Genomic DNA, 25,638 nt, shown 5'->3' with positions numbered 1-25,638 from the left:
CCTGAATAGAACCTGCTCCACCGGCGCCCCACCCCACCCTCCACCGGCGCCCCCACCCGCTTGTCCAGTGCCCGACCGCTGCCTCGACCAGCGCCCCACCGCATCCTCGACCGGCGCCCCACCGCAGCCTCGACCGTCGCCCTCCATCTGCGCCCCCACTCCCTCCACCGGCGCTCGTCTTCCTCGCCGGGTACCTGCGCCACAAGCGCGCCCACATCGCGCACGTGCCCCCCTCCGTCGTCGTCGCCGCCCCGGACGTTCCCAAGCAGGTCCGCCCCACCGCCCAGAACAAGAAGGGACCACCCCAGCACCACCACGCCTCCGCGCCTCCGCCGCTGACAAGGTCCACCCCCATCTCGTCTCGTCTCATCTCATCTTGTCTCCACCCCCATCTCGCTCACACGCATCCTGCATACTAGTTACAGACAGGGATCCATGATACCGCGCACATACTAGCTAGTATCGATCTTACTCTCACAGATAGGGATCCATGGTGTCTTCGGTTGCAGGCAACTGTGTTCACTACCGATTAGATTCAGAGTGTATTGTAGGAGAGCATCCATTCCTGCAATTTCTATTGAAATGTAGACACACATAATTCCATAAACATATGTTGGAATGTGAAGTGAGTGTGGTCTCAGCTCTACTGTGTGTTTTCTTCCAAGAGGCGGTCAAGAAGCACCACCACCTCGACATCAACACCCTCAGGGGACACACCGACTGTGTCACTGCGCTTGACTTCTCCAGCGATGCCTGCAACCTAGCCACCGGTGAGCCTACCCTCAGACCCCCATTCGATCAGGATCTATCATGCTTAAACGCGGGAACATTTTAATTTCCCCATGTATGGGCCATTTATTTTCTGGCTGATATGTCAAGCATCAATTATTTGTCTGGCCGATACGGCGCACCTTAGTGATAAATTAAACGGTTTCCACCTGGGCACCAATCATCCAGTTTGCATAATGTCACACTTGGTCGACCAATCACAACTGCTTCCCGGAATTTGTTGTTTCATATTTGTATGTTTGCTGCTCTTCTCGAGGCAGTAGCATGTGTGGATGGAGCAGTGACGATATCTATTTTGTCAGAAAGCTCAATTAGCTGTCGGTATTATTATACGTTAACCAAGAACAATGCTAGCTGGAGTGAGTAATTTATTTCTAATTGGGCTCAGCTAATTGTCTAAAATGGATACCTTGCCAATGCTGTGTTTTTGCAAGATCAATGTGATTGGTTGAAGAAGTGCAGACCAATCTCTATTCCTACAGTTAGACACATGATGCTCATTTTAATGCATGTTAAAACAAAAGCTCTACTCCTGAAAAGTACTGTTATTTTATTAAGTACAACCATCAATTATCGATGCAATCGACCTAGCACTTGCCCCCAAAATTCCATACCATACATTGGGTTACATTTTCTAAAGCAGGCATCTGCGCATCTAACTTGCTCACACCATTCTCTTCTCAACCCTGGACTGCAATTGTGCTTCCCTGTGTTCTGTGTGTGTTGCAAGCTCTGAGCATTCCAACAGCAGAGCTGTGGCCGCTGCTGTTTTAAGGAGAAGTTTTCCAGCTAACTCCTCGACCTGTACAAGATATGAGGCGTGTGACGGCATCCCTTGGTCCTGGTAATTTTCTTTCTCTTCCTTAGTCTGCTCCGATGGATCAATTACATCTTCCGAATCGAGTGTCTTTGTTGATCTTAGTTGGAGCATTTGGTTATTTGCTATTTGTAGGTTGTAAATCGTAAACTATATTTCTGGTTCTCTCCACAGATCTCTGAAGTTTGGTCACTTGGGAGAACACCATGTATGCTCTTTTGGTGTTTGGTGTTGAGGTTGAGGTTCATTGTCTCAGATTTCACCGCTGTTTTGGTCTTGCTTGCCGCCAACAACACCAGGTATGCTATGTTTCCTCTATTCTTATTAACCTCTCGATATTTAGCTCAAGCACAAAAATTAACACTGATCATTCGTTTGCTATACAGCTTCTATCCGTCACAACCAATTGATCAACACAAACATCCTGCAATGGCTGAACTGCAGCACTGATTCCCCGCCATTCCATATATGAACTGCAGCTTTGATTGCATGTGTTCTCCGGCCCCTACTCGAGGTTCAGCACCAAGGATCTTGCGGTGGGGTGTGCTAAGGTACTCACATTTTCTTCCATTTCTCCTCAGAATATTATGCACCTGCAGGTTTAGCTTGCTCACGCCACTATTATCTTCTCCGCCTTGTCTGTGGTTCTGCGTGTGCAGCTCTGATCTCTGATCAGTTCGATGCCAGAGCTGGTGTGCGCGCGCTTCCTGCCGTGGATGGATGTAGGGCTCGTGGTCAGCATATGCCTGGGGGGAGCGTTCGTCGGATGCCAGTTCAGCGGCTCCGTCGCCGACGGAATCGTCCGGCGCCGCGCTTTTCAGCTCAGCGCGCTGCCCATGATCATGGGAGCCGCCTTAAGGTACCATCTTCTATTTATAGTATGCCAGCGTTTTGTTCATAGTAAGCCTGTTATAAATCAATACTTGTCCCTGTCCAGTTTCGTTAACTTTGTTTAATTTCCACCTGCCTGCTAGCATTCCTTCTTTTTTAGTGCAACTACTATTAGTAGTGGATTGCTGGGTGTTTTAAACAAAATACACATTGACTACCGACTGCTGATTTGGTCATTTTGTGTCATTTACTTGCACTCAGCAAATAAAATTAGACCAGGAAATGAAATACACCAGTTGTATGTGCCGTGTATAATCATTCAGTGTGCTTTGTTTTGCAAATATACTAAATCTGATCTACAGTTAGAATGAAGAAAAGATTGTGCCATCAAATTTGTGACAAGAAAACTGAAATTTTCATCCTTCACACAAGAGAGGAGAGGAGTGGTCAGGTCCTTCCGACGTTTCTTGTTTGACACATTCATTAAGCTAGCTCGCTGTTGACGTGCTTGTTAATAACTAGAGTAGTAACTTGTTTGGCTGTCTGCTCTCGTTGTTGCCACTTGCCAAATTGAAAACTTTGAAAAACTGGGTGTACTGTTGTCATGTTGAGTAGCTTTGTTTTTGCAATCTGGCTCGAGCAAGTAGTGCCCCGATGAAGAAAAGATTGCAGTGCCATATATTAATGCCCCAATTACTTTTATCTTCAAGCCATTCTCTTCTTTATATTTCTTTAAAAGTACGTGCGAGTTTAATCGCTCTGCTTCTACAATTGAAGGCTCTTACTTGATTGAGATTTGTAGCTCTTAATAATGTTTGTTGAATCACATTGCTCCTAAGATTTATTTTATTCTCCTCTCTGTGCAGCTGCCCCTGGTTCAATTCCTCCCAAGAGCGGATCTACGCCAAAGGGCAACTTTTCTTGCTCACGCGGATAACGACCACTGGCTGCTCCACAATAACGACAAGCACGACGGCTTTGACGAAGTTGTCCGCCGCCGACACCGAAGAGCAAGCCCGCCTTCTCCAGACTTGCATGACGGGAGGGGAGGGGGCGGCCACTGCCTCCTTCACACACCAAGCCGCCAACACCGAAGAGCAAGCCCGCCTTCTCCAGAGTTTGCGAAGAAGCTTTACGTTCAGGGCATCGTTGTTTGCAGAGAGTGGTGGACACTACTTTGATCCTTTGACATATAGTTCTTCATAATGTGATAGTGTATAGGCCTTCTTCCTGGGGACCTACTTCTCAACTACTGCACTCCTTGGCTGCTACCGAACAAAAAATTTACAAATCTGTCTACATGTTTTGTTTCTATATATTTACAAATATCCTATCAATCCATTTTTAAAATGGATGGGCGCGGCAACGCGCGCCTTTCATGATCTAGTATGTTTTGTAACCTATGCAAATATCAGAAAAAAATAATACCTAATATTTATACTAGTGGCGCACCACTCAACACTTTAGTGGCGCACTGCAAAAAGCACACTAGTGGCACATCATCAACTAGTGCGCCATTAGTAAGCCAGAGCACATGGGTAAAATATGGCCCCTGGGAGGCATACTAATGGCGCACCATGAGCTATACTAATGGCGCACTGCCTGGTGCACCATTAGTATACCAGATACTAATGGCGCACCATGAGCTATACTAATGGCGCACTTCTTGGTGCGCCATTAGTATACCAGATACTAATGGCGCACCATGAGCTATACTAATGGCGCACTGCCTGGTGCGCCATTAGTATACCAGATTGGTGCGCCATTAGTAAAAAATTCTAACGGCGTGATGCTAGTGGCGCACCTGTGGTGCGCCATTAGTAGCGAAAACAGGTGCGCCACTAGCAGGCCTTTTCCTAGTAGTGTCGTATCCCTCCTCACACTTGTAGTAGGTCTGTAAACGAGACAACACCGATTAGTACAATAACTAGCTATGGTTGATTTATAATTGTGTAAAGTAGAAATTACCCAGAACTGTCGGATCACCATGTTGGCCCTCGTGTGGCACAAAACATCATCAATCTCCACCTCTGGCGGGGCCGGGGCACCCAAGTAATGCTCCCTGGTCATTCCTACCTCTCGCTCCCGACCGGGCAATGTAACAAACCCCGGGAAGTTTTGACGGCAAAGCACACCAAGGACGTTGTTGGGCTTGCGGACACCCTTGGCAACAATCCAACCCCTGCAGTATGACAAATTAAAGCCAAAACATTAGATATTTGAGATAACGTGAAGGCAAAAGGTTAAATAAGAGTAAATTAACTTGTCCCCATTTGGCTTCATCGACCACCTCTGCTCGCGGGTCGCCGGCACGAGCGGGAACCCCGAACTACCACGCTGGTAGACGATAGCCCCCTCACCCAGCTCCTCGTCTCTATCAGCATGGCCACTTGGCTCAGGCTGACCCAGATCAACCCAGGTATCCCATTGGATCTCTTGGGACATACCCTCATCCCTGCTTTCCTCCGGAGTCGACTGGAACGAAGCCTCTGGGACGCGAGTCTCGTGGGTCGAAGGCTCATCGACCTGAGCCTCGTGGACCTGAGGCTCATGGACCTGAGACCATGTAGCCTGCACCTTAGATGAATCCACCCTAGAAGTCTTGTGCTCAGGTGAATCAGCTTGGGGTGGCGGCAAGGAAGGCGTGGCAGCCACCGCCCTACCTCTCCCGCGGCCACGTGTACCTTTAGTACAATATAAATGCCAACATGAGTAATAAAATGTATATAAATACCAACATGATTACAACATAAATACCAACATGAGTACAACATAAATACCAACATGAGTAATACCTTTAGTACCTCTCGGCTTTGCGGGGGGTCGACTTCCTCTCGCGGGGGCCGTGAGAGTCGAAGAAGCGGCCACTCCATGCAGAGTAGAGATCAACGCTCTCCGAAGAGGCGAGGCAGGAATGGAAGTACCCATCCCACCACCCGCCGACGAAGAAGGAGCCGCGGAGTGCTTTCGACCCTTTCCCACCATCTTTCAACACCTGTCATGACAAAGAGTAAATGAAATTAGTACAACATAAATACCAACATGAGTAATAAAATGTGTATAATTTAAGTATATTATCATCATAAATACCAACATGACTAATAAAAATTGAATACCTAACATGAACTCAAAATTTATATATAGTAATAGTTGAATACCTGACATGAACTAATAACAATCGTGCTCGTCTATATATGCTTCGGGGTGAATAAATGCATCATAATCATCACTATCATCAATAAATGCATCATCGTCACTATCAGGAAGAACATGTGGAAGGCCACCATTATGTAATCAGTCAAGAAGTGACAGGTCATACGCAACAGTAACCTCTTCTTTTTCCGGCTCTTCCTGTTCCGGCTTAGGGGTTAAGAAGGATTCATTGTCGCTGTCTACTTCAATGTTCTGGGTGAATTAGAGCGATTCTTGAAATGTTTCTTGGACATACGTGTTTCTTGGAAGAATTCTCCTTCATATGTGTCTGGGTTAATGTGAGGTTTGTAATTCTCTTCATTGAGGGTAGGTGGTCTAAAATGTGGTGGCACTTCATAAACGACATCCCAACCTTTCAGATTTGGATCAGTTTGGCAGGCCCACGGTAGATAGAAAACTTGTGTCGCCTGTTGAGCCGTAATATAGACATCGGGAACATCTAAGTGGCTGTTTTGGTTGATTTCGACTAGTCCTATATGTTCATGAGTCCTTCTAGTCTCCCTCGGCTCAAACCAATAACATTTGAAGACAACAATGGTCGGTGGGTTTTCACCATAGAATAGAAATTCATAAATTGCTTCAACTCTTCCATAATACTCGGTGCGTCCTTCACCGATAGCAGATACAGAACAATTTGAGTCTTTAGGTTGGGCATAGATAGCTCTTTGCCAAAGGTACGAAAGTGATACCCGTTGATGTTGTATTTGTCAAATGAACGGACCTTATAGTCAAAACCATTAGCGACTTGTCTCAACTCGGCGTCCATAGACTATGCATCAGCCTACAAGTTTAATACGAAAGAATGGATGCATTAGCCGCAAATTAGACCAAGAAATCAAATGGCCCATTAATGGTAATTAATTACCCTTTGTTTGAACCAAGAGATGAAACCGGGATAGTCGCCTCCATGCTTTGCGAGAAGCTCATACTCTTCGACGGAATCCTTTTCGATGACCGCTCCATCTGAGAATTCGGCGACATATCGACTATATCAAATATCCTGGAATAAGAGTAGTTGAAAGGAATTAGAAGTTGCAGAACAATAATTTACCGAGAACTTACTGAATGTACGACCGCACTTCTGTTAGGTTGGTGAAGATATACAATGAAATGGTCCGCAATTCTTCGACATCCAATGATTTTCATTTCGAAGCACCGGATGGTGCGAGCTTCCCTTTGAATAGCCTGAGGTTGGATCGACCTTTTTTTGGATCACCATCATTGTACCGAGGCTTCGGGTTATGCAAATGATGATATTTGGCTTTGTAGTGTGCTGTCACGAAGTTTGCCGCCTCCTCTGTAATGAATGCCTCGGCCATCGATGCTTCAATTCCACGTTTATTTTTACACTTAGCCCAGAGCGTCTTCTACATCCTCTCAGTTGAGTAGCACCATCGATTTTGAACGGGCCCACCCAATCTTGCCTCGGTCGAGAGATGCAAAATCAAATGTTGCATTGGATTAAAGAAGCCCGGTGGAAAGATCCTTTCTAATTTTCATATCAACTCCTCCGCCAACTCTTCCATTTCATCTAGAACGCCAGGCGATAGTTCTTTCACACAAAGAGAACGGAAGAAATAGCTCAGCTCTGCCAGCACTAGCCATTCATCCTGAGGGATAAATCCATGCAACATCACCAACATTACCAACTCAATCCATATGTGCCAATCATGACTCTTGAGACCAAATATTTTCAATTTCTCAAGACTCGCTCCCATCTTTAGATTCGCAGCATACCCATCGGGCAACATAAACCGCATTTTCACCCACAATAGCATTTCCCTCATAACTGGCCTTTCAAGATTGAACCATGCCTTTGGCTTCGCTATGCTTTGCTTTCCTTTCTGTTGTCGCAAGTTTTGTAACGGTCTATCACATAGATCCTCCAGGTCGATTCTAGCCTTAGGATTATCTTTTGACGTCCCCTCTATGCCGAACAATGTACCAAAAATGGCCTCCGCAATATTCTTTTTAGTGTGCATCACATTGATGTTGTGTGGGCAAGATCCCATAAGCATGACTTGTGAGTCCAAGCGTGTTCCGTATTATACCATTTGAAGTATCCTGGACGCAAAGGATCAGGCTCGAGAGCGTTTAACTAATCAAGGGTCTGTTGACCTGTCAAAGCAGCTGGTGTAGTGTTTTTGACAACTCTACCTTTGATGAAATTCTTCTTGTCTTTTCTCAACTTATGGTCAGGATCTAGGAATTGTCTATGCATGTCAAAGCAAGAAAACTTGCGATCAGCGTGCAGCCAACGGTACTGAAGAGCTGCCTTGCATGTGGTGCATGGGAACCTTCCATGCACACACCAGCCAGCAAGTAGCGCAAACGCCGGATAATCATGCGTCGAGTACATGTACCACACATGCATTTTGAAATTTGTTTAGGTAGCAGCGTCGTAGGTCTTGATCCCATTATCCCAGGCTTCTTGCAACTCATCCTTAAGCGGCTGCATGTACACATTCATATTATTCCCCGGATAGTTGGGCCCTAGAATTATCAACGTCAGGAAAATGTTCTTTCTTTTCATAATCTCTTCGTGTGGGAAATTGAGTGGGATGACAAATACATGCCAACAACTGTATTGTGTTGCCGTCATACCATACACATTGAAACCATTCGTGCTGATGGCAACTCTAGGATGCCTTGGATCTTCCAATTTATCCTTATGTAATGCATCGAAGTGCCTCCACGCAAAACCATCTGAAGTGTGTACCAGCATCTTGTTTCCATCCGCATCTAGTTCGGTTCTTATGCCCAATTTGTGTCATGTCATCTGTCTGGCTGTCTCTTCGACCATGAAAAGACGTTGAAGTCTTGGTACAATTGGCAGATACCGAAGAACACTAATGGGGATTTTGGTCTGATTCTTCTCACCCATACCGTTGTCTACCATAATATACCTGGAAGAATTGCAAATGGGGCAATAGTTCAAGGCCGCATACTCAAGCCTAAATAAGGCACATCCATTGTCACAGGCATGTATCTTCTCATAGGGCATCTTAAGTACAAAGAGGATTTGGTCTAACTGGTACAGGTTGGCAGGCAGTACATGGCCTTTGGGCAGAAAGCGTCCAAATATCGTCATCAGCGCGTCGTAGCATTCTCTGCCTAGGTTGAATTGAGCCTTCAGAGCCATTACTTGCGTGATGGCATCCAGCTAACAAAGCTCAGTCTGCTCGTGCAGAGGACGTTTTGAAGACTCCATCATTTCATAGAAGGCCTTTGCAGATTCCTCCATCTCATCGTCTGAATCTCGAGCATAATCAAAGTCTTGCATCATGTCTTCGATCCCGGTACCATGCTCGTCGGTGCGACGACGAATCACCTCAGCTCTGGCATGTTGGCCAGTCTCACCATGAAAAGTCCACATCGTATAATTAGGCGTAAAACCCCACTTCTGCAGGTGTTTACCCATTTCAAACTCTGTCTGCTTTTTCCAGTTTTCGCAGTTGGGACAGGGGAACCATGTTTTTTGCTGGCCATTTGCAAATGCGGCTCTCACAAACCCCCTGGTTTTGTTAACCATTCATTGGTCATGTCTTTCTGACTAGGGTGACCAGTGTACATCCAAGCACGATCACTCATGTTGCCTAGCTACCTATGGGCGCACAAGAAATAAATATATAATTCATCATCTATATTCATCCGCTAATCAAGTTTGTCAGTTTTATTACATCCATGCAACCTACACGCTAATAGGTACAAATAGGTCCTAATCCCACCCGAGTATGTGTAGATTGGGTTCGTTTTCCCATGCTCTGCTCCAGATGCGATGCAGAATTTTGGCAGCACCTCCCCGCCGTTCTCCTGATACACGTCTCAGAAATAAGCAGAGAGGATGTGTACCCGGTGAACAACAGGGAGGCACTAACGAAATTCCAATCGGATCCGGAGCACAGCATACGTTAAAACGAACCCAATCTACACATACTCGGTCTGTCCATGGATAACGTTGGACAATTCAAAAGGATGGCGGTTATAAGTATGCACATACATGCATATTTATAGATGTATCCCTTTCGAACGGGAGGCGCACACTGGTCATTTCTGCTCACCAACAAATGCAGGGGCGGAGCTCGTCCAAAGCACGTGTAGGTCGTCGAACAACTGCACATTGAAATTCACCCGATCAACACAAATATGATCTTTTTATAATTAACATAATCGGAAAATATGTGACCTAACTCATAATTTACAAAACTATAACCCTGTCGGCCTCTAGAAGGCCGAAAAGCACCTTCTCGTTCAACAATATGCAAAAAAGGTGTCGGGGGTCGGGGCTTAGTAGGGTCGAGGGTCGGTGGTGTCGGGTGTTGGTGGCGTCGGGGGTCGGGGGTTAGTTGCGTCGGTGGTCGGGGGTCAATGTCGTCTGGGGTCGAGGGTCACTGGCGTTGGGGGTCAGGGTCTTTTCGGTCAACAAGAGGCCGAACAGGTGTCGGGGATTGGGGGTTGGGGTCAGTGGCGTCGGAGGTAGGGGGTAGGGGTCGGGATGTCGATGGTCAGTGCCGTCGGGGGTCGAGGGTTAGTGGCGACGGGCATCGGGGGTCGGGGTTCGAGGGTCAGTGGCACCGGGAATCGAGGGTCAGTGGCGTTGGGCGTCGGGGGTTGGGGGTTAGTGGAGTCGGGGGTCGGGGGTCGTGGGTCAGTGGTGTCGGGCGTCGGGGATCGGGAGCCGAGTGTCAGTGGCGTCGGGCGTCGGGGTCGAGGGTCGGGGGTTGGTGGCGTCGGGCGTCGGGGGTCGGCGTCCTCTTCTTTCTTCTTCTCCTCTCTCCTCTTTTTCTTCTTCTTCTTTTTTTCTTCTTCTTCTTCTTCTTGATCATCTTCTTAGTATTATTCTTCTTCTTTTTTCTCCTCCTCCTCCTCCTCCTCTTCTTCTTCTTCTTCTTCTTCTTTCTTTTCTCTTTCTCCTCCTCTCCTCTTTCTTCTTCTTCTTCTTCTTCTTCTCTTTTCTTGTAGTTTTTTTCTTCTCTTAATTTCTTCTAAGTTTTTTCTTTTCTATCTATTTTTTTCTTTTCTATCGACTTATTCTACCTAATAAACAGAAAAACAAGAAATAAATCAAAAAACAAACTATCTAATTTAACAGAAAAAACAGAAAAAAATAACTATCTAATTTAAAAAAACATAAAATAAACTAACTACCTAAATTAACTATCTAATTTAAAAGAACAAAACTTGAAATAAAGCAAAAAAGGAAGAAAAAACTCACGTGCACGGGCGTCAGACGGGGGCAGGGTGCCGGCTACGGCAGGGGCAGGGGTAGGGCGCTGGTTGAGGCGGGGTGGGGCCCGACGCATGGCGTAGAGGAGGAGGGGGTGCGCGGGGCGGGGCGGCACGATGGTGAAGGAGGGGCAGCGTGGTGGTGGAGGAGAGGGGGGCCGGTCGGCGCAGGAGTGGCCGGCTGCGAGGTGGTGGTGGATCCGAGGGTGCGTGAGGGTGGGGGTGGCGCAGGAGTGGCCAACGGCAGGGTGAGGGGAGGGGCAATGTAGGGGGCCGGTGAGGGGTGAATGGCGGCGGGGGAGTGGCCGGCGCAGGAGTGGCAGGCGTGCGGGGGCAGAGAGAGAGTGGGGCAGTGGGGGGAACGGCCGTTATAGGCATGTCCCCTTTGCCGTCAGCCCCCGGACGGTAAAGAGGCCCACGGCTGACGGCAAAGGACACACAGACGGCAAAGAGCCCGTCCGTTGGACCTGGCGAGGCCCACGGTCTAGTGGGACCCATCTTGCCCCTTTGCCGTCTGCCCTAGGGCTCTTTACCGTCCGCTGGCACACGAAAAAGGTCTGTCCAATGGGAAATAGTTTTTTTGCCATCAGTCAGACCTTTACTATCTGCTTTAGGCTAGCTGACGACAACGAGTTTCTTTGCCATCAGCCAGCACACGGCAATGAACTGGCTGATGGCAAAGAACTGGATTCCAGTAGTGTATGGCGCCCTTGTCGGGGAGGATACATAGCAAGATCAAGCCTACCAAGTACCCATCACAAACTCTTCTCTTGCATTCACTTTATTTTCCATATGCCTCTCATTTTCCTCTTTCCCACTTCTAAAACGATTTTCCGAAAATACCAAAAAGATTTGCCGTTTTGTTCGCCTTTTTCTCGCCACATCTCTTTTTGTCTACTTGTGTTACGATGTTCCTTCTATTTTTTTGCATCTTTGCTTGCTAAAAAACTATTGATATGGATCCTCGTCCACTTGCTAATATTTTCAGGAGATCTAGTTATGATGAACCAATTGCTAGTGAGTTGAGTGTACTTGATTATCTCCATAAAGTTTTGCTTGAGATTCGTGAATATGAAAATTGTGATGAAGTGATTCACGATGTTTCCTTGAATGAAAATCATGATTGCAATGATATTGTTATAAATCCTATTAATATTAGTTGCGCTAATGATATGCAAACCCACAAGCTTGGGGTTTCTATATTTGATGAGTTTGCCATGACGACTACTTATTGCAACGATCATGATTGGGGTGATATTGCTTGTTATGATCTTGATAATTTATTTAATACTCTTGATGAATATGATTTCGAAAGTGGGTTTGGAAGAGTGCAACTTTAGGAAAAAAGAATCCCACATATTTGGAGAGTGTTCAATCTTGTGAATTTTTTGATAAAAGGGGGTTTGGATAGGTCACGACTTTAGTTAATGTTAATCCCACTACCTTGGAAGATTGTAAGACTTTTATGCATGTGGATCATGAAAATAATGCTTTATCTGATAGCTATATTGTTGAATTTATTCATGATCCTATTGAAAATTACTATGAGAGAGGAGCATATGCTTTTACATATTGCAATAATATCAACTTTCTTCTCTACGTGTTGGAAATTTTGAAGTTATACTTGTTTTCCCTTCCTATGCTAATTGATTCGTGTTCCCATAATTTGTTCGCTCACAAAATACCTATGCATAGGAAGTGGGTTAGACTTAGATATGCTTGCCATGTGATTCATGATGCTCTGTTTATGTTTCAGTTCTATACCTTTATGCGAGCATCATTGAAGTTGTTATGCCGAGATAGGGGCATTAAACAATAGCGCTTCTTGGGAAGCAACCCAATTTTATTTTTATGCTTTTGTGTTTTCTTCTGTTTTTAAGTTCTTCAGACATTATTACCTCTCTAATAATTGTGTTTCCTTGTTTTAATTAGTGTTTGAGAAAAGTAAGACCTTTGGGATGGTCCACGGTATTTGCAAGTTGATCTTGCTGAAAAACAGAAACTTCCACTCTCAGTACAGGAATTTTGTAAATTCACTAGAACGTGAGTTTAATCTGAATTATTTACACAAGATTTATTTATAAATTTGCCAGAATTTCCTAATTTTCAGAATTTTTGGAGTTATAGAAGTATTCTAAGTAAACACATTGCTACACAGTGTTCATATTCTCTTTTCTTTGTGTTGTTTGCTTATCTTGATGAATCTATGGGTTGTATCGGGGGGTATGAACCATGGAGAAGTTGGAATACAGTAAATATTACATCAATATAAATAAATAATGAGTTCACAATAGTAACTAAAGTGGTGATTTATTTTTCTTATACTAAGGGATCTCATGAGTTTTCTGTTGAGTTTTGTATTGTGAAGTTTTCAAGTTTTGGGTAATGATTTGATATACTATGGAATAAGGAGATGCAAGAGCCAAAGCTTGGGTATGCCCAAGGCACTCCAAGCCATATTCAAGAATACCAAAGAGACTAAGCTTGGGGATGCCCCGGAAGGCATCCCCTCTTTCGTCTTGAATCTATCGTTAAATTTACTTGAGGCTATATATTTATTCACCACATGATATGTGTTTTGCTTGGAGCGTCTTGTATGATATGAGTCTTTACTTTTTAGTTTCCCAAAATCATCCTTAATGTAAACATATTTTCAGAGAGACACACTGAATCATGAATTTATTAGAATACTCTTTGTGCTTCATTTATATCTTTTTAGCTAGGCAATGTTACTCTAGTGCTTCACTTATATCTTTTAGAGCATGGCGGTGTTGTGTTTTATAGAAATTATTAAACTCTCGTACCTCATTTATATTATTTTGTGAGTTCTTTAAACATCATGGTAATTGGTTTAGGTTATGAATTTATTCCTAATATAATGGGCATCCAAGAGGGATATAATAAACACTTGCATATTAAGTGCATTGAATATGATGAGAAGTTTGATTCCTTGCATATACTTTTGAGATATGAAGATGGTAATATGAGAGTCATGCTAGTAAGTAATTGTGAATTAGAAGAAATACTTGTGTTAAAGCTTGTGATTCCTGTAGCATGCACGTACTGTGAACTGTTATGTGAGGAAGTGGGAGCATAATTTGTTTAATGATTGTTAACCTAATACTTTGTTAATTCCTACCAACCCTTCCCCTAGGAGCATGCATCTAATACTTTGCTTCGATAAATAATAGTCTTTTGCAATAAGTATCTGAGTTATTTATGATTAATGTTGAGTTCATGGATTATACACACTCTCACCCTTCCACCTTTGCTAGCCTCTCTAGTACCGCACAACTTTCGCCGGTACATTAAACCCACCTTCCTCAAATCAGCCACCATATACTTTCCTCAAAACAGCCACATATCTACCTATTATGACATTTTCATAGCCATTCTGAGATATATTGCCATGCAACACCACCGTGTCGTTTTTATGACACGCACCATCACTTCCATTCTGCTTATGGAGTCATATTTTGTTCTAGATATCAAGTTGTAATCTTTGAGTTGTAAGTCAATAAAAGTGTGATGACTTGCATTATTATAGCATTGTCCCGTGTGATAAGAGGATGATGGAAGCCATGATTCCCTCACAAGTTGGGATGAGTCTCCGGACTTTACAAAAATAAAAGAGGCCATCGAAGCCCATAAAAAATAAAAGAGGCCAAATAATCCCACTAAAAATGAGAGAAAGAGAGAAGGGACAATGCTACTATCTTTTTCCACACTTTTGCTTGAAAGTAGGACCATGTTCTTCATAGAGAGTCTCCTATTTTGTCACTTCCATATAAATAGTGGAAATACATCTTTTGCACAACCACTCAGTTTCCTTTTTGAGATTCCATACACTTATAGCTCTAGTACATTTGTTGCATGGCAATCCCTACTCACTCACATTGATATCTATTGATGGGCATCTCCATACCCCATTGATATGCTTAGTTGATGTGAGACTATGTTATTTTTTGTGCAACCTCCACCATACTCTATTCCACCTATAGTGTTATATGCATGCATCACGCTCATGTATTGCATGAGAGTTGACAAGGTTTGAGAACATAAAAAGTGTGAAACAATTGCTTGATTTTCATCGGGGTTGTAAATGATTTAGATACTTCGTGTGGTGAAGATGGAGCATAGCCAGACCATATTATTTTGTAGGCATAACTTTCTAAGACCATGTTATTTCGAAAGGAAGCAATTGCCTAATTAGTATGCTTGAAGTATTATTTTTTTATGTTAATATTAGACTTTTGTTTTGAATCTTATGGATCTGAATATTCATGCCAAAATAGAGAATATTACATGGATAAACATGTTAGGTAGCATTCCACATCAAAAATTCTGTTTTTATCATTTACCTACTCGAGGACGAGCATTAATTAAGCTTGGGGATGCTTTATACGTCTCCAACGTATCTATAATTTTTGATTGTTCCATGCTATTATACTATTTGTTTTCGATGTTTTATATGCATTAATGTGATGTTTTATATTATTTTTGAGACTAACCTATTAATCTAGAGCCTAGTGCCATTTTTGTTTTTTTCCATGTTTTTGAGTATTGCAGATAAGGAATATTAAACGGAGTCCAAATAGAATAAAATCTCCGGAATGATTTTTCTTGGACCAGAAGAAACCCAGAAGACTTGGAGTACGGGGCAGGGCACTTGCCGAGAGGCCACAAGCCTGTAGGGCGTGCCCTAGGGGGCGCCCCATGGCTTGTGGGACACCTGCGGGTCTCCTAACCCTATTCTTCGGCCTATAAATTCCCAAATATTCCCCCATCACAAACGGGAGCCACGAAAATACTTTTCCGCCGCCGAGAGCCTCTATTCCCGTGAGATCCAATCCGGGAGCCTTTTCCGATAATTTGCCGGAGAGGGAATTGATCATGAAGGTCATCTACATCAATTCCATTGCCCCTCCGATGATACGTGAGTAGTTCACCACAGACCTACAGGTCCATAGGTAGTAGCTACATGTCTTCTTCTCTCTCTTTGATCTTCAATACCTTGTTCTTCATGATCTTCATGGATATCTATCCGATGTAATACTCTTTTGCGGTGAGTTTGTCGAGATCCGATGAATTGTGAGTTTATGTTAAGATTATCTATGAATATTATTTGAATCTCTTCTGAATTCTTATATGCATGATTTCATATCTTAGCATGTCTCTTCGAGTTATTGGTTTGGTTTGGCCAACTAGATTGGTAATTCTTGCAATGGGAAAAGTTCTTAGTATTGGGTTCAATCTTGCGGTGTCCTCACCTAGTGACATAGTAGGGGTAGTGAGGCACATCTTGCACTGTTGCCATCGAGGATAAAAAGATGAGATTTTCATCATATTGCTTGAGTTTATCCCTCTACATCATGTCATCTTACTTAATGTGTTACTCTGTTCTTCATGAACTTAATACTCTAGATGCAGGCAGGAGTCGGTCGATGTGTGAAGTAATAGTAGTAGATTTAGAATTGTTTCGGTCTACTTGACACGCACGTGATGCCTATATGCATAATCATTGCCTTGGATATCTTCATAATTATTCGCTTTTCTATCAATTGCTCGACAGTAATTTGTTCACCCACCGTATTATTTTCCTTTATGAGAGAAGCCTCTAGTCAAACCTATGGCCCCCAGGTCTATTTTCCATATTATACTTTCAGATCTATAAACTAAAAATACAAAAAACATCTTTGTGCAATTTATTTACTTTTTTTCCTCAATCTTTTATATCTACCTCTATGAGATCTCATCCTTCCGAATACCTCTGAAGGGATTGACAACCCCTTTTTAGCGTTGGGTGCAAGTGTTTGATTATTTGTGTAGGTACTACGATTGGGGCCTTGCTTGTCCCGCCTACTAGATTGATACCTTGGTTCTCAACAAACTGAGGGATATACTTATCTACATTGCTGCATCACCCTTTCCTCTTCAAGGGAAAACCAACGCAAGCTCAAGAAGTAGCAGACATACCTTCAGCTATTCTCTTTTCTAGCTCCAGTCGTCTGCTCTTTGCTTTATCCGCCTCAAGGTTCACTCGAAGTTCCCGCAACTATTTTTCCATCGCCTCATCACGGCCCACTGGCCCACAAGCAGTGTGCAATCCACAAATACAAGAGAGGCATAACATTATGTCGTAACTCTAAGACTCCGTCGACTGCCACGGTAGCCTCGGGTACTACACCCAGTGGGTGCGCTCAGCGCGCCCCCACTGGAGTGACACAAGACAAGGGGTCCATACCCGACTGGTCTCGATTACTCAAAAAGTAAGAAACTGAGACTACTACTGATTGCTTCAATCGACGGTAGCCTCGGGGACTACACCTAGTTGGTGCGCTTAGCGCACACCCACTGGAAAGATGGAAGAAAGAAAAGGGCTTCATAACCTATTGTATTCTCTCGAACACAAAAAAATAGACTACCGCCGACTGACACAATCGACTGTAGCCTCGGGGACTACACTCAGTGGTTGCACTCAGTGTGCTCCCACTAACACCCAGTGGGTGTGCCCCTGGGCACGCCCACTTGGGACTCCTACCAAGAAGCAATTTCAAAAAATACATGCGTGAAGGACTTACCCGAATGTTCTTCACTACAACTTCATTCGTGTCGTATGCCTCCTTCAATAACCTAGCCATCACGTCCAGCTGAGCTAAGGCCTGCTTGCACACCTCCTCTTGGTCCTCTGGGTAAAGATGGATCTGGAAGATTCTGCAATCCTTGGGGTCAGATGCTGAAGTGGTCAGCGGATATTGTCCAAGTGACGCCCCAGCCAAAGCGTCCTCCTGCGCCGCATGAGTCTTGGCCTTGATGTTCACATGGCTGGGAGTCAGAGCCTGCTTCAACACTTCCCCAGCTACAGAAGGGACATCAACGTCGAGTTCGATCACATCCTGCGGCTCTGCACATACCCACAAGACAAACCAAAGACCACTAGAATATCCAAAGCCCGAATTTTGAATGGATTGAAGGATAAGCTCAAGGATTACCTTTCAACGAAACAACGTGAACGACAGTGTAACATCCCAATATTTCGACTGTTAATGTAATTATTAGATTGATTGTTTGTTTGTTTAAGTGATTGAAACTTGAGTGAAGTTTCAAACTTTTAAAAACTTTTGAATGAGAGGGAATAAAATGGCTTTCCCTTTTCCTGTGAATTCGAATTCATCTATTTTAAAATCAGCGAGAGGAGATAGCATCACTTCTTCAACTATAAAGAATTTGAATCAAGGTGGAATTTGAATTTGTTTCGATTTTGATTTTTTGTAATTCTATTCTCTTCACTCAAGAAATGTCGGGGAAACATTACTTTGTCAAGCAGGAGAAAAAGAGAGGAGGAACATGACCCTCCAAAACCCGGGGATATTCTTTGAATTATTTGAGACATGAAACCCAAGATTTATTTGAGGAAATATTTGCAAAAAGAAATAAAGCATTCCGGGGATTTTCTGAAAAATGTTTTTTTAAGTTTTTATTTTGGCCGTGGAAAAATTTCCATCATTTAGATTTTATTGTTCTGATAATTTTAGTATTAGGAAAGGAATCATTTGGTTTTTATTTTGGCCGGGGAATTTATTTGGTTTCCCTTTTATCATTTACTTTCTGGTTTTTGAAAATAGGAAAGGAATCTTGTTTATTAGGAAACATTGCTCTGGCCCATTAAAGCCTTTCCAAGTTAGGCCCAACCGACATCTTCTCCTTCCTCACGCTCTCCCTCCTCACAGAACCTTCCTTAGCCATGGAGACAGGAAATCTCCACCTTCCCGATCTCCTTGCTCCTTCCTTCTCCAAGCACCCCCGAGCCCCTATAAATACTCCCCTCAACCTCCTCTCCCCGTTTTCCCTGTATCCCAGCCCCTCCCCTCGTCAGAACGCAGCCCCCACCTCGCCGGAGTTCGCCTCCAACAGGAACTCGTCGGAGCTCCTGCTGCTCCCTCCCGTCTCCCCCACGCCCCGCCGACGTCACCAACCTTCAGCCCGAGCCCTCCTCCTTTGCCTAGACCACTCCACCGCCTTGGCCGGCCACCGGAGCCACCTTTCTGTCGTCTTCTTTAACTCCGGCGACTAATATATAATTTGTCTTTGAGTCTATGTTTGAATCTTATAAAATTTGAGTTAGAACAGATTTGATTTAAAGTTAGTTTTGCTTATACCGGGAGATTAAAAATAGCTTTTTAATTAATTCTTTTTTCTACTGATCCCTAGTGACATTATTTATTAGTGGGTAAAGTTTGAGAATTTTTGGAGTAATTTAACTCATCATTTCATGTGAAACAGATTCTGTTTTACTTCTTTTAGGATTATGACCACTTCTTTTTTCTATATTTGTTTTTAAATTAGTTTCTTTTATATTTGAGAAAGTTTATATTTTGTTTTCTGATAGATAACAGTTGGTTTTCAACAAAAGCAAAATTTTGTTTTTATTTGTTATCATGAAATCAATTCTAGTTCTCTAATAACTTGCAATTGATCCCCCTACTAGTTTACTCCCATTTGAAAATACTTTCAAATAGTTTTATGAAAAATACTTTATTTATCTTAGTTAAATTTATATTTTGTTCTATGTTATTTTACTATTTTAGTGTTTTAGTTTCTGCTAGACAAAAAATTATTTAGTGTTTGATGTAGTAGAAGACTCCCTAGTTTTCATTGAAATTATCCTTTGGATTCATATTCGCTCTCTCTTATTGATTTTTGATTGCATCAACTTTTATTGTTGTTTGTTATTTTATTTCTAGGATGATTGCTAGTGTGAGTGCTTATGTGAATACTATGTTTGATTATATAGATTTCATCGGAGAGTGACGAATAGTTCTATCAAGTTATTTCTCGAGAACGATAATTCTTCTCCATCAACCTCACCAGGCAAGGCACGTTGATCATATTATTACCTATGTTTTAAATGCATTGTAGTTCTACCTTTCTTCACCCAACTGCATGCAAAGTAGGTACTTGGAAATTTCGGATCTTCATATAGTATCATGTGGTAGATACCCACCCCCTTGTTACTTTGGCCGGGACGTTATTATGCTATGCTCGTAGTAGACGGGGTTTTGGTTGAGTGTTTACCATGAGTGTTATGAGAACTTAATAATCAAGACCTAAAGACTCCAAGACTTGCAAGACCTCAGAACGAAATATACCTCTGGGTGAAGGATGGTTTAGATGGGCTCCCTGGAGAAACCAGTGGATGACCCGGGATGCATGGGGAAGCGCCATGACATCTTGTGGAAAGCTTCACCCAGACTCAAAGAGACGAACGAATATTTTCAAGACCCAAGTCTTACCTGCACAGCCACAAGTCATTATGGGCTCTGGATTGGTTGGACAACGTGGTGACTTTGGACAGACGGTGCTACGAGATGTAGAAGAACGGTAGGATTGGATGGGCACCGACAGAGGATCAGAGGAACCTGTTGAAAGACCATGTTTTGATCATCTGGTTCTCAAACACCCTGAAGTGCGAGGATTTCACCGGAGGCGATCAAATCTTGTGGGGAACGTGTGCAAAACTCTCCAGAGTACTCAAACCTAATCGATAAGCCGTGTCCACGGTCATGGACAACTTGAGCCGAAGGGACTGAAACTATCAGAAATTCTCAACACCATTTATTATTGATGTGGGTAATATTGATAAATTGGGTATGAGAACTGGTTGGTGGAACCATCTCATTAACAACCAAGAATGTAGTAATATTTTGGTTTTAGCCCCTCTCTTGTTGTAGGAGAAAACCTTGCTTTCCGCTAAAAAAACGTATAGCCTCACGTGCCATATATGCATATAGTATAGATGATATTTTTACCCCTCTCTTTTGTGACTTGCCGGCATATTCAATATGCCGACCTACATGGCTGCAACATCTTATGTTGCAGATACTTTCTTCGACGAGTAAGAGTATGATTCAGGGTTACGGTGTGCAATCAACTTGCCATTGGTGTTTATTGGGACTCCACTCCCGTGACTGTTTCCGCTGAGATTTTGAGGTATATATCAGTTTTACGTTATTTACATGTGATTGCACTTTGATATATACATTGATGTACTGTGTGTGCCAGCATACTGATCCAGGGATGGCACAGATACACAGAGGCTTGACTCGTTTTGAGTCGGGTCGCTACATATATGGTATCAGAGCATATGTTGACTGTAGGACGTGACCCTAGCAACTGTAAATTTCTTAGGATAAGATCTCTCTAATATTTAATTTCCAAGAACATACTTTACTTCTCATCCCTTCTGATTTCATCAAATGTTCTCTCTCACCTCAAATATTAGACAATACCCTTACCCCTTTGACCACACGAAGGATCAACTGAGTCGCACTTCAAAGTTAAAAGGATTTCATCATGCATTTGAAGAATTGAAGCTGTGCCAATTGAAGACTCTCAAGACCCGAAGAATTCGAAGACCCTGAAGCGTTCGAATATTTATATGACCATTAGAAGTCCAAACCCCTGTTATATACCCACGTTAGACACGATGATTATGAGCAGTCATTGGTGTGTGTTTTCCGGCAGCCACAAATAAAACATATTCTGAAAAATATTGTTTGTATTGTGTGTATCTCCCTCTCTCTCTCTTACCCATCTCATCCCCAAAACCTCAACCCTACCAGATGGAGTATAAAGCTGGACTTGTAATCTCTGGACCAATGACCCAGCTAGAGGTTGATATATGGATTCAGAACATGGAGAACCACTTCGGGAGCAATTTGATTTCAAGGAAATATGAAGTGGCACACGCTCTTCAATACTTTACCCAAGGTGCTGCTATTTGGTGGAAAATGCATCATGCCATACAAGGATTTAGTGGAGCAGAAAATTGGGACGAATTCAAAAAGACTCTGTTAAGATCCCATCTTATTCAGAAGTGCTATGATAATCCGAAGAAGAAGACTTGTTCATGCAAGATCTATGGAGAAATAGGACACACCCAGGAGGAACACAAGGATGGATGCACTCATTGTGAAGAGAATCACCCAGCGGAGGAATGCCCAACTAATCAGGTGACTTGTTTCTTGTGTGAAGGAACCACCCACTACCAAGCCCAGTGTTACATTTACCCCAAGGTGCAACAAATTGTCAAGCAGCAGAAAGAAGCAATGGAGGAAACACTCACGAAGAAGATTTTAGAAGAACATGTGACGAAGGAAAATATTCGAGACCCTGATGGATAGAGCCTAACCAGATTTTTCTCCAATGCCTGTTACTCATGTGGAGAGGAAGGACATTTTTCACAGGAGTGCATGAAGAAAAGCCAAGAGTATCTGGGAAACTTCCCGACCGGAAAGGTAGAGTTTGATCCACTTGAAATAGAAGAACTGGCCAAAATGAAGGAGTCCGAAAGAAGAGAAAATACACCAGCCAGAGTCAAATCCCTGCACATAAGGACCTGAGACATATCATATGTTTCAAGCGTAAGGAGTTGGTCCACTACATCAATATGTACCCAGGAAGGAAGCTTGAAACCCAAGGAGAAAAAGAAAACAATAAGAAGCCTCGAGACTTGTCCGAACTCATTTGCTTTCGTTGCAAGGAACCATGACATTATGCTAGTGATTGTCCACATGGGAAGAAAGCTAAAATGGAGTAGTTAAGTTTTGACACTGGCAATAAGTGTAACCTGGAGCACTCTTGTTTTCATGAGATTATGGAGTTGAATTTTTGTATCAGAAGTCTCTCAGATTGTAATAACCCATGAATGAAAAAAATTGGTGTGTCATGATTTCCTATGTTGAAACTGTATGCGTTGTTTTCTCTACGAGCCAAGATCTCAGAACATTTATGAGGATATGAGAAAATATGGTCTATGTGGGCATGAGCATAATCCATTTTAAGTGTGGTAGTAATCGGTAAACCCACGGGATCCACTGAGTAGGAATGTACCATGCTTACCAAGGAGACAGATACATTCCTCTGAGTACCTATTCTGTGACACCTGCAGATGACAACCCTCTACGAGTCCTTCCTCAAGGGCCCAGAAGCGATCATGACCCTGACTAGTGATCATGATTATCCAAAAATCCTGAAGGACATGATGAAGCACATTCATGTTGAAGGAGATGCAGTCTACAAAGGCTATTCGTTTATGGAAAATGGAGTGGAACTTTGGTATGTGGAAGTACACCTCCACCATGTAAAAGGAGTTTGTCCAAAGACAATGGGGCAATACTTTTTCATTTCACGTGTACCACGAGCAACCTTCTTTGATGCCGTTCGTGAAGCTGCCATGGAAGCCATACGTCAGATTGGAGAAATACTTGAAGCAAGACTCCGTCATACCCAGAAATACCTGAGTGAAGTGCATGCGAAGATGCTGGAGATGAAGCTCATGGCCACCATGATAAAGCAAAAGATGGATGATTTCAAGGAGCACCTCGGAAGGTTCCAGTGGAACTAAAGTATCTCCAAGGGAGACAAATGAATATAGTTGGCAGAAATGCACGACCATACCAAACAATGTGGATGGCAGCATTTGTAATAAAGTTATTTTTGAATTGGAGTTTTGAGAAGAAATTGAGGATGTAATAAAGGATTGAATATGAAATGAATATTATTTATGGATGAAGAAATACCTTTTATGGTAAACACACCCATGGAAAAAAAATCCCACAGAGTGCAGTGTGTACCAAACATAAGTCTGAGGATTATTTTTATATGATGGTTACTCCAAGAATATGATGGTATGAAACACTATAGGATTTAAAGGAAGAGCAATTCCAAGTATGCCTGCAACCCACAGACCCCGGGAATAATAAGGATCAAGCACTACCTTTATGAAGAAAGAAACTTGGAAGAATCTATGATGGATCGGGAAACGTTTTCTTAGGAGCATGCGAAAACCTGAGAGTGGTGAAGAATACGATAGATGTTTTGTTCAGCTTGCAGACCCAATGGATTCGTACGAACTTCGTTCGTGTACAAGAGAAATTATGCAATGCTTGTGAGGACGCCCAAGTGTTAGAATACGAGATTCACTAAGCCTTATACAAGGTAATCATTTCGGTGCGACATGGCTTGGACACCATGACGACTTACTCTTATCATTCTCTTGCTATTCGAATTGGTAAATCTGAGAGACTTACCCATAGTGAGAGACGACGTTCTTTGAAGCTTTTATTTAAGCCTTAGAATGGTATGATGAAGATCCATTTACATGGCAGTTGTTGTCACGCGTAGGAAACTTTACGGTGAGGATGAAACCAAGACCCCTCTCTCTGCAGGATAATCACAAATGGTATACCACCATGAGAATCATTGATAGGTTATTTAGAATGTGTAGTGCCCCAAGTGTAAAGCTTTCCCTTTTTGTAACCTTCCATGTGGGACCACCTTGACATGTTATGAGAGAGTCCTATTGCTTCTATCATTTGATGTGTTGGCTCATCATTATTTCCTTCCATTGCATTCATGCATAACATAACATTTCATGCCATGTCTTGTGATGTTGCATTGTGGTCTTACCATGTCATGTTGTGATCTTGTGAATTCATGTCTGATGCTCATGAGATGATGGGGTGAGTAGAGGTGATGTGGTGGTTGTTTACTTCAAAACCCTTTTCTAATTCAAAAAAACCCCTTTTCTCTCTTTTAATCTCAAGTTCAAATTCCACTTGCTCCTAAGCTGATTTTAAAAAGTCTTTTGTTTAGGAAATAATGTGGGTATATTGGGGTGCTAAATTTGGTGTTTTCAAAAGTGTTCTAAAGGTGCAACATAAACACAAAACAGAAACTATAATGTTGTTTTGTATCTATTTAGTTTGCCTAAAAAATTCCTTTAGTATTTTATTTAATTGGGGTATTTATTTTCAGGTCCAGGGGCATTTTTGTTTTGTTTTTATCTTCAATGGCTTGCCGTGTGGGCCTTTTCTTTTCTCTATGCTTTAGTTAAATAGGAAATAGCCAGAGTTGCTTTTTCTCTTATGTGTCGCTCTGGTGGGCTTCCTCCCACCCAGAGAGGCCCATCTTCGCCCCTGTCCTGTGTGCTAGCCCACGCGGCTTCCTTCTCCGACCTGACGGCGTACACCTCTATGTCTCCTTTCCGTCTCTTTCAGAGAGAGAGCACGCGCGACGCTGTGAGCTCGAACGTCGAGGGACCCCCCCTATTTAATCTCGGCGTCCGTGCCTCCCTCTCCTAGGGTTTCCTTCTTCCTCAGTCGTTGCCGCCACCTCTCCCCATCTCCATCTCTTCTTCTTCCTTCTTCTGTGGTAAGTTGTGTACGATAGCCAGAGAAGTCCCCGCCGTCGATCGTCGTCCTCCCGTCGCCCTCCGGTGCCGCGGCCATGTCCAGGAGCCTGGGGACTCCCCCGCGCTCCATTTTTGCCCTCGGTGAGGTCGAGGAGCCTCCTCACTGATGGTAGGGACGACGCCGTTTCCACGGACTCGAAGCCCCGCGCGTTCTGCTTCCAGGAGCCTCTCATCGTCGATCTGCTTCCTCACCGTCGTTGGACTGCTTCCCCTTCCTCCGATCAGATCCCTCCTCTTCGTTTCCCCAAGGTGAGCGTCGCCCCCTTCCTTCTTCCTCCTTGGTTCGGCCTAGGTCCGCTTTATGCTCGCCGTGTTCTCTGTGATGCAGTTCGTCAGACCATAGCAAGTGATGTGGGTGCAGTAGCAATAGCGTGGTTCGGATGCGTATTGTCGATGTGTGGGTAGCAGTAGAGTAGGACCTCGTCCCCCTGGCATGGGTGCCTCCGGTAGCAGCTACAGCAGCAGGGCATGACGATCTCACTGTCGCCGAGTTTCTTTGTCGAAGCAG

The 25,638-nt window shown here is 43.4% G+C and overlaps 1 protein-coding gene across 2 annotated transcripts; it reads left to right on the top strand.

Annotated features, from left to right (window-relative positions):
* The first annotated feature begins 2,286 nt into the window (after positions 1–2,286).
* On the top strand, positions 2,287–3,819 carry LOC123404016. 2 transcript variants are annotated; one of them, XM_045097924.1, is made up of 2 exons: positions 2,287–2,465; positions 3,304–3,819. In XM_045097924.1, exons 1-2 carry the CDS (start codon positions 2,287–2,289, stop codon positions 3,641–3,643), a joined length of 519 nt encoding a protein of 172 aa, XP_044953859.1. In that variant the 3' UTR covers positions 3,644–3,819. The 2 variants fall into 2 exon arrangements, 1 of the variants encoding a protein (XP_044953859.1); XR_006611613.1 differs by lacking the exon at positions 2,287–2,465 and adding an exon at positions 3,087–3,175 and having other exon boundaries at positions 3,304–3,355.
* The last annotated feature ends 21,819 nt before the right edge of the window (positions 3,820–25,638 follow it).

This window comes from Hordeum vulgare, chromosome 6H, assembly GCF_904849725.1.
Source record: "Hordeum vulgare subsp. vulgare chromosome 6H, MorexV3_pseudomolecules_assembly, whole genome shotgun sequence".
Taxonomy (NCBI): Eukaryota; Viridiplantae; Streptophyta; class Magnoliopsida; order Poales; family Poaceae; genus Hordeum; species Hordeum vulgare.
The sequence above is the reverse complement of the archived record's forward strand: the minus strand, read 5'-3'. Positions and strand labels throughout refer to the sequence as shown.

What these genes read in the sequence shown, in the direction of transcription:
- LOC123404016 (XM_045097924.1), top strand. Translation starts at nt 2,287, where the DNA reads ATGCCAGAGCTGGTGTGCGCGCGCTTCCTGCCGTGGATGGATGTAGGG. An exon ending in ATCATGGGAGCCGCCTTAAG is followed by an intron (nt 2,466 to 3,303) that starts GTACCATCTTCT and finishes CTCTCTGTGCAG; the next exon opens with CTGCCCCTGGTTCAATTCCT.